This window comes from Narcine bancroftii, chromosome 1, assembly GCF_036971445.1.
Source record: "Narcine bancroftii isolate sNarBan1 chromosome 1, sNarBan1.hap1, whole genome shotgun sequence".
NCBI lineage: Eukaryota > Metazoa > Chordata > Chondrichthyes > Torpediniformes > Narcinidae > Narcine > Narcine bancroftii.
This window is the reverse complement of record NC_091469.1, coordinates 489,031,491-489,044,287: the sequence shown is the minus strand read 5'-3', so window position 1 is coordinate 489,044,287 and position 12,797 is coordinate 489,031,491. Positions and strand designations below refer to the sequence as shown.

Sequence of the window (12,797 nt, the reverse complement as noted above, 5' to 3'; positions counted from 1 at the left end):
CTTTGGTTCATTGAGCATTCAGGAATCTGATGGCAGCGGGGAAGAAGCTGTCCTTGTGCCGTTGAGGGCTCGTCTTTAGACTCCTTCCTGATAGTTAGCAGAGTGACAAGGGCATGCCCTGGGTGCTGAGATTCCCTGAGAAGGGAGGCTACTTTCTTAAGACACTGTCTCTTATAGATATCCTTGATGAAATGAAGACTGGTGCCCGTGATGCCATGGGGCAATTTAACAACCCTCTGGAGTATTTTTCTTGCCCTGTGTATTGGCACCTCTGTACTAGACAGTGATGCAACCAGCCAGAAGGGTCTCCACGGTCTACCTGTAGAAGTGTCAAGAGTCTTCGGTGACTTACCAAATTTCCTCAAGCACCTCACCAAGAATCGCCATCCATAACTGATGTAGATCCAGTTGCATCCTTTGATGGCCCTCTGCACTGCCCAAATTCCACCAATCTTAGTGTTATATTTAAACCAACTAAACTTTCAAACTACTTTTTCTTTCATGTCATATAACATAAGCAACAGGGGTGTCAATGCTGTTTCCTGCAGAACACCACTGGCCACAGACCTCCAGTGGCAGTAATAATCATTTTTTAATACAATTTAATTTTTGCAGATTGCTTGATTTTTAGAATGCCTCATATTTTTGCAGGATTTATTTATGGATCGATTGCAACGTTGATTGTCAGCCTTTGTGCAGTTTTTGGAATCGTGATTGTTCTGTTCACCAACTGCACTAATGCGTATCAGTATGTTATTCAAGGCTTTATGAGTCTGGCTGTGGGGTCACTAACTGGAGATGCTGTGTTACACCTCATCCCCTCGGTGAGCACACTTAATTACTATTAACTTCAACATGATCCCACCACCGGACACAACCTCCCAATCTCCTCCCGTTCATTCCTTCCGTAGGGTCCACTCCCTCCGTGACTCCCTCATCCGCTCATCCCCTTGGTACCTACCCCTGTGAAGGCAGGAAACTTGTGTCCACACCTCCTCCCTCACCATCGATCGAGGCCCCAAATAGTCCTTCCAAGCGAGGCAACATTTCACTAGTGAATCTGCAGGGGTCGTCTATTGCATCTGTTGTGGCCTCCTCTGCATCAGAGAGACTGGACACAGACTAGCGATCACTTTGCTGAGCATCAGTCCGCTCCAGTGATGGAGACCTCCCAGCGGCCAACCATTTCAGTTCTGCGTCCCACTCAAATGCTGACATGTCCTGCCAAACCAAGACCACCCTGAAATTGGAGAAGCAACATGTAATATTCCACCTGGGCACTCTCCAACAGGATGGCATTAACAGTTTCCATAAGGCTACTCCCCCATCTCGTTGCTTCCTCTGTCTCTTTTCCTCCAGATCCCCACCCTCTTTCCTCTCCATTCAGAGAGCTATCCTATAACCATATATAACCATATAACAGTTTACAGTGCGGAAACAGGCCATATCGGCCCTTCTAGTCCGCGCTGGATCACTTGAACAACTCCACTAGTTCCCCCCTCCCACTCTCCGCCCATAACCCTCATATCCATGTACACATCCTGTTCCCCTATCACCTCCGTTTTTTTTTCTCATGCCCTCCCACTTATATCCCCTTATGGCCTGTGGCCTTCCCTTTCCCATCACCATTTTGTTCATGCACCTGCCCCCATTTTCTTCATACCTTGCTGAAGGGCTCAAGCCCAAATTGTTGGTTATGTAATCTTTATCTTTACTACCTAAAGGACACCGCAAGACCTTCTGAGTTTCTCCAGCATTTCTGTATGAACTTAAACTCTCTTAAAACATTTGATATGTGACAAACTAATTTCACTTAATTGAATTGAATTGTCTCGTCACATGTACTGAGACACAGTGAAACCTCAGCAGATCAACCCACACTTCAGCACAGCAGGTCAATGCAATAATATCCAATAAGTTCAGGGTGTAATGTTATAGTAAGTTAACACTACAAAATACAGTTACAGATCAAAGAGTACAGGGTATGGTGTTTCATTTGAGAGCATAATGGGAATAATGCAGTTTCATAAATAATATTAGTAACCTCGGCCACCTTCGCCCATACCAGTACAATCTCATTGCCACCCCTCTACAGTCTCCAACCTGGTGGTGCCCAACGTAGGACTGCCAGTTTCCATCAAAGTGAAGTACAAAAGTATGCAGACGCTGTGACTGCAGTAAAAACATTGAGAAATGCTGGACGAGCTCAGCTGGTTTTGCAGCGTCCATTGGGGCTGAGCCCTTCTTCAAGGGAGAAGCAAAAAATGAGCAAAATAACAGGAATTCTCAGAATAGAGACAGTGCTGGCTGGGGGAGGAGTCCAGACCCACAAAAGATGTCGATTGGATACGATAAGAGGAGAGATGAGAATTGATTTTGGAGACAGAGGAAAAAGGGAGAGAGTCAGAGCTGGGGAAATGCAACGGGGGAAGGGGGGAGGGGTTCTATCTGCCGGTTTCTAATTCCTACCCAAGATTCACAAGCAGAACTCTCTTTCTGCCTAAACATCTCCCACAGGATAGCTCCTCATACCTTGACCTGATCTTGTTGTCCCCTTGTCCAGTCCCTTCCCACCTACATCGATCTTGCTTGCTTTCCTCCATTTTATCAACCTCCAATTTGTTGGCCTCCACCACTTCATATTCTCCATTGATGCCCAGTCCCTTCGTATTCTCATTTCCCACCTGAAAGGCCTTAGAGTCCCCTGTTTCTTTCTGGAACAAGATGCCACCAGTTCCTCTCTGCTATCATTCTCCTCCATCTTGCGGAATCTTTTAAATCATTTCACTCTCTTCAAATCAGATACTTTCATTGGCACTCGCATGGGACCCAGCCACAACCACCTTTTTCACCACTTCAGCAACAATTACATTGATGCTATCTCATCAAGTTTGTCAACACTAACATTCCACCGTGCTCTCAACTTAATCCCACACAACCATAAGATATAGGTGCAGAGGGAGGCCATTCGTCCTGTTGAGAGTGCTCCGTCATTCCATCAATAGCTGATCTATTCTCCCACTCAGCCCCACTCCACTGCCTTCTCCCCTTAACTTTTGATACCCTGACTATTCAGATACCTATCGATCTCTGCCTTAAATACACCCAATGACCTGGCCTCCACAACTGCCCATGGCAGCAAATTCCAGAAATTCACTACTCTCTGGCTAAAGAAATTCCTCCCCATCTCTGTTTTAAATGGGTGCCCTTCACTCCTGAAGTTGTGCCCTCTTGTCCTAGACTCCATTACCATAAGAAGTAACTTTGCCATATCTATTCTCTCCATGCCTTTCTACATTTGAAATGCTTCTATGAGGTCCTCTTCATGCTTCCAAACTCCAAGGAGTGCAGTCCAAAAGCTGTTAAACATTCTGCATGTGCTAATCCCTTCATTCTAGGAATCATTCGTAAATCTTCTCCAAACCCCTCCAAAACCTGCACATCCTTCCTTAAATAAGGAGCCCACACTGTACCCCGTACTCCATGAGGCCTCACCAGTGCCTTATAAAGCCTCAAAATCATATCCTATTTCTCCAGATATGAATGCCAACATTGCATTCTCCTTCTTCTCCAACTCAACCTTGAGGTTAACCTTTAAGGTATCCTTTTATACTTTTGAATTTTGAATTTTCTCCCTATCTAAATAATGTTCTGCTCTTTTATTCCTTCTATCATACACTTTCCAACATTGTATATCATTTGTCACCTCTTTGTCCATTCTCCTTATCTACTTGTCTCTCTGTTTCATCCTCATTACCTGCCCCTCAACCAATCATCTGCAAACTTAGCCACAAAGCCTGCAAACCAAATCATTAACGTACAACTTAAAAAGAAGCAGCCCCAACACCGACCCCAACACTGTCCCCTGCGGAACACCACTTGTAACCCATACCAACCAGAATAGGAACCTTTATTCCCACTCTCTGCTTCCTGCCGATCAGCCAATGCTCTACCCATGCTAGTATCTTTCTTGTAATTCCATGGGCTCTCATCTTGTTACATAGTCTCAGGTGACATGCACCTCCAGGTACTCTGTAACCTTATTCTTGACAATCCAATCCAACAACTTTCCAAGGAAGACCTTAGGCCAAAGGGTCTATAATTTCCTTTCTGCTGCCTCCCTCCCTTTTTAAATAGCAGAGAGATCTTTGCAATTTTCCATTTCTCTGAAACCATGCCAGAATCTATTGATTCTTGGAAGATCATTACCATTGACTCCACAATCTCTGTAGCTACTTCTTTCAGAACCCAAGGGTAACTTCCATCTGGTCCGGGAGACTTAGCTACCCCTAGACCATTCAGCTTTTCAAGCACCTTCTCTCCAGTGATCATGACTGCATTCACCTCTCTCCTTTCACAGCCTTGAAAGTCCAATACACTGCTAATTTCTTCCACAGTGAAGACTGATGCAAAATACTCATTCAGTTCCTTTGTCATCTCCAACACCTCCTTCCCCTTTCCAGAACTCACTGGCTTCATCTTAGGAGGCAAACTATTGGCTGATATTGATTACAAAACCCACTGACTTGCATAGCTACCTCATCTAACCCTGTTTCTTGTACGAACGCTACACCTTTCTCTCTCTGTTTCTCTGTCTCTATCTCATTTGTTCTGAAGATGTTCTTCCACTCTTGGACATCTTAAATGTCCTCCTTCTTCAGGAAACGTGACTTTCCTGCCACTGTGGTTGATAGAGCCCTCACCCACATCTCTTGCATTTCCTGCTCTCACTTGCCTCTACCCAAGATGGAATCAGAATTTATTGTCGTGAACAAGTCATGAAATTCGTTGTTTGGCAGCAGCGTCAAAGTGCAAACGTTCATATAAACCACCTTACAAAATAAATAAAAATAGTGGACGAAAAGTCAAAGTGAGGCAGTGATTTTGGTTCATTAATCATTCAGGAATCTGATGGCAGTGGGGGAGAAGTTATCCCTGTGCCGCTGAGTGCTTGTCTTCAGGCTCCTGTACCTTTTTCCCGATGGTAGCAGTGTGAAGAGGGCATTACCTGGGTTGTGGGGGTCTTTGAGGATAGAGGCTGCTTTCTTAAGGCACTGCCTCTTGTAGATATCCTCGATGGAGTGAAGACTGATGCCTGTAATGTGGCAGGTCAAGTTAACAACCCTCTCAAGCTTTTTCTTGTCCTGAGTATTGGCACCTCCGACAGTTTTGCAACCAGCCAGAATGCTCTCCACAGTACACCTATTGAAGTTTCCTTCATCCTTGAGTGAATGATGAGAGTCTGCAGGGGGTCAGATGTTCAGGCAGCATCCATGGAGAGAAATGTGTGGTCACCATCTTTCTGAGCTTCCCCTCTCTGATGCTGAATGGTGTGTTCTCTCTTCCTGGATGCTGCCCGACCGACTCATTGAGCCTCTCCAGCTTACCCTTGATAACTCAAGACACTGACATCTACAGATCTTGTGGTCGTCATCTTTATCCCACCAGCCTCCGTATCCAGCACATCATTTAACACCTCCACCAACTGACAACATGATCCTACTGCACTCTTCCCTCTTTGCTCCTTCCTGCTTAATTTCATGGTGAAAGGTAAGATCAAAAGAGAAACTAGATGAGTCATGGGTTTCCTCTGCGTACTTGGTTTCCTCTACCTTTAAAAACGAGGTGGGTGTAATTGGGCGGCATGGGCTCCTGGGCCAAAAGGGCCTGTTATCATGCTGCCTGTCTAAGATGTAAATTTGAAAGGGAGTTAGATGACAGAAAATGGAAGAGGATAGTGGGCAACGTGGGCTCAACATTAACCTGAATGGCTTTTATTCCTGTGCTTTGACATTTCTGAAGAAAAGTTTTCTTTGCTTGTTTCTTTTAGTTTCTTGGCTTACACTCCCATCAGGAAGGTCATGAACACACACCAGCCCCATACAACTGGAAACTGATAGCTGTTCTCGGAGGCATCTATGCATTCTTTGTGATGGAAAAACTATTTGGAATCTTATTAAAAGATGATGTAAGTAGCTTTATTTCTAAAACAGAAAGTGAAGACTAAGTATTAGACCCACACTTTCCCTATGCACAGTGTATTATTTTAATCATCAATTTTTCTTGGACTTGCTCCATAAAACTGAATGCTTGCTGGAGTAGTTCAGAATGCTGAAGGTCTTGGTGCTGAGGTGGAGATATTAGAGAGCTTTAAGTTCCTCGATGTAAACAGGTGGAGTGACCTATTCTTAAGTTTGGCCCTTTTAACCTGTTTAAGAAGCAGCAAAATGCTTGCTTCGGATAAAGGAGGGGGGTCAGGAAGCTAGAGCGGATCCCGGCTGCAATGCTGAGATGAGGGTGAGAAATATCATAGCAGAGCTGTTTTTCTTTAGTTCCAGGATGAAAATGACCATCCTCATTGTGACCATGAGCTGGCACTTCAAGCATTTAAAAAGAATCAAAACAATCAAAAGAAAAAGCAGACGACATCCCAGGTTGAATTGGTGAGTGTTGTTCAAGAAAACTGACTCTAACCTACATCTTTCCACCTTCCCTATGCTTCCTTATTCACTCTTGGGCAAATTTTTCACCTAGCTTAATTTAGAAACTGGGTAGAAATGTGGCAAAGGACATTGATTCATAATTCTTTCTTTATAAAATAGTAAAGTATTGTCTGTTCAGTGCCAACTCTGTACTTTTGAACTGTGTCTTCCTTGTTGCTCCATGTATGAGATGTCAACTGATTACTCGCCAAACAACTGTTATCCCTACATCTTGCTACTTGTAAACTTTCACCACTGTTACAATTGAGGGAAGATGTGATAGAGGTAAACAAAATGATGAGGGGTATATTTAGAAGAAATGGAAGGAGGCTTTTTCCACTGAGGGTGGGTGAGATACAAACCAGAGGACATGGGTTAAGGGTGAAAGAGGAAAGGTTCAGGGGAATCATGACGGGGAACTTCTTCACACAGAGAGGGGTGGGGGTGTGGAATGAGCTGCCAGCTGAAGTGGGGAATGCAGGCTCAATTTTAACATTTAAGAAGAATATGAACAGGTACATGGATGGGAGGGGTATGGAAGGATATGGAAGAGGTGAAGGTCAGTGGGACGAGGCAGAATAATAGTTTGGCTTGTTTTTTGTGCTGCAATATTTTATGGTTAGCACAAGTGGTTAAATTATTGAAGGAATGACCTGGTGAAATAAGGATGTTCTACTCAATCAAAGTTCAAAGTTCAGACTTATTCTCAGAGTATAAACATGGCATCACGTACAACCCTGAGATTCTTTTTCCTGCAGGGTAGACAGAATTTCTATTTATAAGTAGTGTTATAAAAAATTTACTCAAGAAAATGATCTTCATCATGTAAGATCATCGCCTCTACTTACTCAGGAGCTTATGGAGGTTTGGTATGGCATTGGAATCCATGGCAAATTTCTACAATATGCAGTGGAAATCGTGCTGACCAGCTGCATCATGGTCTGGAATGGTGGCACCAATACCTCTGAATGGAAAACCCTGCAAAAGGTAGTGGACGCAGCCCAGTACATCACTGGCAAAGCCCTCCTCACCATCGAGAATATCTTCATGGAATGCTGCAGCAATTATCAAGAATTCACATCACCCAGGATAAGCTCTGTTCTCGCCGCTGCCATCAGGGAAGAGGTATAGGTGCCACAAAACTCACCCCACCAGGATCAGCTGCTACCCCTTCACCATCAGACTTTCCACAACTCAATCAGAGACTCATACACGGACTCGACACATTATTTGAAACTGAACATTTTTTTTCTGCATTTGCACAAACAGTTTGTTTACATTTCTCTCTTTAGTATATCTATTTTTTTCTTGAATACAATTTACTCCTACTGATGAAAAGAAACTCAGGGTTGTATGTAATGTCATGTATGGATTCTGACAATAAATTTGAAATTGAATTTGAACTTGTAGCAGCTTGGAGGTTTAAATTCTGAATAAACCTGGAATTCAAAAGTGAGCATCAATAATGGTGAATATGATACTTGTTATTTTCAGAATCCGCTGGTTGATTGATTAATAAGGCCAGTTAATAAATAACAGATAGTGTAGCATTTGGCACTATGGTATTACAATGCCAGCAACCGAGGTTCGAATCCAGTACTGTCTGTTAGGAGTTTGTACATTCTCCCTGAGACTGCGTAGGTTTCCTTCGGATGCTCTGGTTTCCCCCCACCCTTCAAAAATGTATAACATAAAACATAACAATTACAGCACGGAAACAGGCCATTAGGCCCTTCTAGTCCGCACCGAACCAAACACCCCTTTCCCCTTTCTAGTCCCACCTCCCTGCACAATGCCCATAACCCTCCATCTTCTTCTCATCCATATACCTGTCCAACCTTTTCTTAAATAATACAATTGACTCCGCCGCCACTATTTCTCCCGGAAGATCATCCCACACAGCTACCACTCTCTGAGTAAAGAAGTTCCCCCTCATGTTACCTCTAAACCTCTGCCCCTTAATTCTTAACTCATGTCCTCTTGTTTTAAACTTTCCTCCTCTTAACGGAAATAGTCTATCCACATCCATTCTGTCTATCCCTTTCATAATCTTAAATACTTCTATCAAATTCCCTCTCAACCTTCTACGCTCCAAAGAATAAAGACCCAATCTGTCCAATCTCTCCCCATACTCCAGATGCTTAAACCCAGGCAACATTCTGGTAAACCTTCTCTGCACTCTCTCCACTCTGTTTATATCCTTCCTATAATTAGGCGACCAGAACTGCACACAGAACTCCAAATTATGTGGAATTATAGGCTGTATTTGAAGGGCATGAGGTCATGGGCCGGAATGGACTGTATGTCTAAAGATGTAGAGAAAAAAGAGAGACAATGCAAAGCTGTGAGATGCAGGACAGAACCTTTACTTGAGATCAAAAGAATTCTTGAAATTACCCTTCCCAATCTCGGAATGACTGGAGGAGGGCAAATATAGTTCCCCTATTCATGAAAGGTAGTGGAGATAAACCAAGCAATTATGGGTCTGAGAGTTTAATGTCATTCATAAATGGCCTTATGGAAAATATTCCGAGGAAATGTACACGGCATTTGGACCTTGGGGTCCAAATTCATGCATCCCTCAAGGTCGCTGCATAAGTTGATAGGATAGTTAAGAAGGCCTATGGAATGTTGGGCTTCATTAATAGAGGGATTGAGTTCAAGAGTCGAGAAGTAAGGTTGCAACTCTACAAATCTCTGGTGAGACTACACTTAGAATTGTGTTCAGTTCTGGTCACCTCATTATAGGTAGAATGTGGAAGCTATGGAGAGGGTGCAGAGGAGATTGACCAGGATGTTGCCTGGACTGGAAAAAAAGTCTTATGAGGCAAGGTTAGCAGAGCTGGGACTTTTCTCTCTGGAGCAAAGAAAGTTGACAGGTGACACTGGAGGTCTACAAGATTCTGAGAGGCATTGATAGAGTGGGTAGCCAGGGCCTTTTTCCCAGAGCAGGAATAGCAACCAGAGGACATCTATACAAAGTGAAGGGAGGGAAGTTTAGGGGAGACATCATGGGTAGGTTTTTTTACACAGAGAATTGTGGGTGCCTGGAATGCCTTGCCAGGGATGATGGTGGTGGAGGCTAAAATATTAGGGGCATTTAAGAGACTCTTAAAAATAGAGGGTTATGAGCGAGTAAGGGTTTAGTACTTTTTTGTAAGGTATATACGGGCTGGCACAACATTGAGGGCCAAAGGGTGTGTACTGTGCTGTAGTGTTCTATGTTCTGTGAATCAGATATTAACCACATTCTACTGTTTCCGTGCTTAGATGTCCTCTGAAGTGTCCTTAAATGATATTGGTCAACGTACCAGGACAGGTTAGTTTGCCTACAATTCATAAGTAATGATTGGTAAGTAAAGATTTTGGAAGACCTTGGATCTGAATTGTGTTCACCAACTTTCTGTTACATTCCCAATGCAAAGTTATGTTGAGGCAGTGGAATAGACTTGGTGGAAATTAGGGTGGGAGAATCAGTTGTGATTAGCTATAGATGGTGAAGAGCTTTAGGTCTTTAGGTGTAAAAACACACCCAAATGCTGGAGGCTCAGCCGGTCTTACAACATCCATAGGAGACAAAAGATATATTGCTGACGCTAGACATTGAAAGACCCGAGTTGCTGAGTTCCTCCAGCATTTTGATTTGTTTTTACCACAATCACAGCATCTGCATATTTTTGTGTTTCACTCAGGTTTTTAGGTATAAACATCATGAAGAATCTGTCCTGGTCCATCCACGTTAACTTTATGGTGAAGAACTACCTCTACTTCCTTAGAAGCCTAAAGAAATTTGGCATGTCCCCATTTTACACCCAATCAACCTACAACCTCTGGTATGTTTTGCAGGGTAGGAGGAAACAGGAGCCCCTGGGGGAAACCCACGCAGACACGGGAAGAATGTACAAACTCCTTACAGACAGCACGGGATCTGAATCTCGGTCCCGACACTAGTACTGTAACAGTGTGGTGCTATCTGCTATGCTAACTGTGCCGCCTGCTGGGATTTGCCTAAGGCTTGGTGTCGTGCTTGCTCAAGGTGCTCATGCTTCAGCCACCAAAGGACATATGAAGTGGGATCAGCATGACTGCTAATCCTGTGAGCCATCTCCGGTATACTCCGAGACCAAGCCACTTCAATGCCATTTTCCGACATTAACCATATAACCACTTACAGCACAGAACAGGCCAGTTCGGCCCTACTAGTCCATGCCGTAGCAAATCCCCACCCTCCTAGTCTCACTGACCAGCACCCGGTCCATACCCCTCTAGTCCCCTCCTCTCCATGTAACGATCCAGTCTTTCCTTAAATGTAACCAATGATCCCGCCTCGACCACGTCTGCCGGAAGCTCATTCCACATCCCCACCACCCTCTGCGTAAAGAAATTTCCCCTCATGTTCCCCTTGTAATTTTCCCCCTTCAATCTTAAACCATGTCTTCAATATCCAGAAAACTACCAATCACTAAAAACAATTTGCTGGCAGAAACTCTGCAGGTCAAGCACCATCAGTGGGAGAAAAAGAATGGTTAACATCTCAAACTGTAACCCTTTATCGCGGCTGCCAAAATGTGGAAACAAAAGCTTGTGTAAAGAGGACAGAGTAGAAAGGGTGGGATGGGTGAATCAGGCACAGAGAAAGAAAGTCCCTACAAATTTGCCAATGACACCTCAATCAGTGGCAGAATCACAGATGGCAGCGAGGAAGGGAGATCAGCTCGCTGAAGGTGTCACGACAACAACCTTGCATTCAATGTTAGCAAAACCAAGGAGCTGATTGTGGACTTAGGGAGGGGGAAACAAGGAAAACAGGAATAGGGGTCAGCAATGGCAAGGGTCAAGAACTTCAAGTTCCTGGGTGTCAACATCTCTGAGGTTCTGTCATGGGACCTCCATCTTTATGCAAACACAAAGAAGGCTCGCCAGCGGCTAGACTTCATGAGGATTTTAAGGAGATTTGGAATGTCATCAAAGACTCTTGAAAATTTCTACAGGTGTACCAAGGAGAGCATTCTGACTGGCTGCCTCAAACTCTGGTATAGAAGTGCCATTGCACAGGACAGGAAAAAAACAAGAGTTGTGAACTCGGCCAGCTCCATTCCATCAAGGACATCTACAAGAGACAGTGTCTCAAGCAAGCAGCCTATATCCTCAAAGGATGGAATGGGTGATTTGAAGACAAAGAGTGTTAATGGAGGAATCTGATAAGAAACGGTGCCAATGGCGGTAAAGAGAGAGAGGAAGTGGAACTGAAGATTTATCTTTACTCCACCAAACCTCTCTTGTTTTTCTTGCCTCTCTGTCTCGTTCATCAACCCCACATTGGGCCCCTATCCCACCATCCCACTCTATCCTCTTTACTTCCAGCTTCTCTTCTACATTTGCCAGTCTTGATAGAAGATTTCAGCTCAAAACGTTGAACATTCTCTGTCTCTCACTGATGTCGCTTGACCTGCTGAGTTCCTCAAGCAGTTTAGCTTCAGATTTCAGCATCTGCAGCCTCCTGTGTGTTTTCAATCATTAATTGCAGTTTTGAATGAACTCAATGGGCCTCAAGGGTAGAGAATTCCATAGTTTCACTATCCTCCGAATGCAACTAAATTAAATAGAAAATAGTTTAAATTCATTGTCAGAGCACACACATGACATCACATTCAACCCTGAAATTATTTTTCCTGAAGGCGAGGTAGAATGACCTCTTATTGGTAGTGCAATAAAAGGGTACTCAACATATACATGTAAATAAAGAAAGAAATGTAAACAAACTGACTGTGCAATAGAGAGAAAAATATCAGTGCAAATGTAAGGGTAATTAAATGAGTTCAAGATTGAGTTTGCTGTTGATGGGTCTGATGGGGGAGGGGTAGCAGCTGTTCCTGAACCTGGTGGTGCGAGTCTTGTGGCACCGATACTCTTTCCTGATGGTAGTAGCAAGAACAGAGCATGTGTCCTGTGGTAAGGATCCTTGATAATTGCTGTTTCTCTCTGATGACAATGTTCTCTGTAGATGTTCTTGATGCCGGGGAAGGTTTTCCCTGTGATGCCCTGGACTGTGTCCACCACCTTTTGCAGGGCTATACGGTCGAGCGCATTGGTGTCCCCATACCACACATCTGCAGAAGTTTGCCAGGGTTTCGATGTCATACCAAACCTCTGCAAAGCCCTGAGGATTACTGATGGGCTTTCTTCATGATGCCATTAGTGTGCTGGGTCCAGGAAAGATCCTCTGAGATAGTGACTTCACATTTACTCACTATCTCCCCCTTGGATTCCCCCAATGATCACTGGATCGTGCACCTCTGGCTTTCCTTGCCTGAA

At 43.9% G+C, this 12,797-nt stretch overlaps 1 protein-coding gene and 1 long non-coding RNA gene across 5 annotated transcripts in view; one reads left to right on the top strand and one right to left on the bottom strand.

Annotated features, from left to right (window-relative positions):
* Positions 1–12,797, bottom strand: part of LOC138751984 (uncharacterized) — a 98,129-nt gene that overhangs the window by 64,064 nt on the left and 21,268 nt on the right. The window contains exon 3 of one of the 3 annotated variants that reach the window (XR_011350301.1): positions 767–1,240. The exons of the other annotated variants lie outside the window; for them this stretch is intronic. This is a non-coding gene — a long non-coding RNA (uncharacterized lncRNA). Of the gene's footprint in view, positions 1–766; positions 1,241–12,797 lie in introns of those variants that run through there. 3 annotated transcript variants of the gene reach the window in all.
* The window catches only part of slc39a4 (solute carrier family 39 member 4), an 86,574-nt gene that overhangs the window by 63,611 nt on the left and 10,166 nt on the right, over positions 1–12,797 (top strand). For both annotated transcript variants that reach the window (XM_069915102.1, XM_069915103.1), the window contains exons 6-9: positions 652–824; positions 5,831–5,968; positions 6,333–6,443; positions 9,753–9,801. In XM_069915102.1, coding sequence (XP_069771203.1) covers positions 652–824; positions 5,831–5,968; positions 6,333–6,443; positions 9,753–9,801 — 471 coding nt within the window. The remainder of the gene's footprint in view (positions 1–651; positions 825–5,830; positions 5,969–6,332; positions 6,444–9,752; positions 9,802–12,797) is intronic.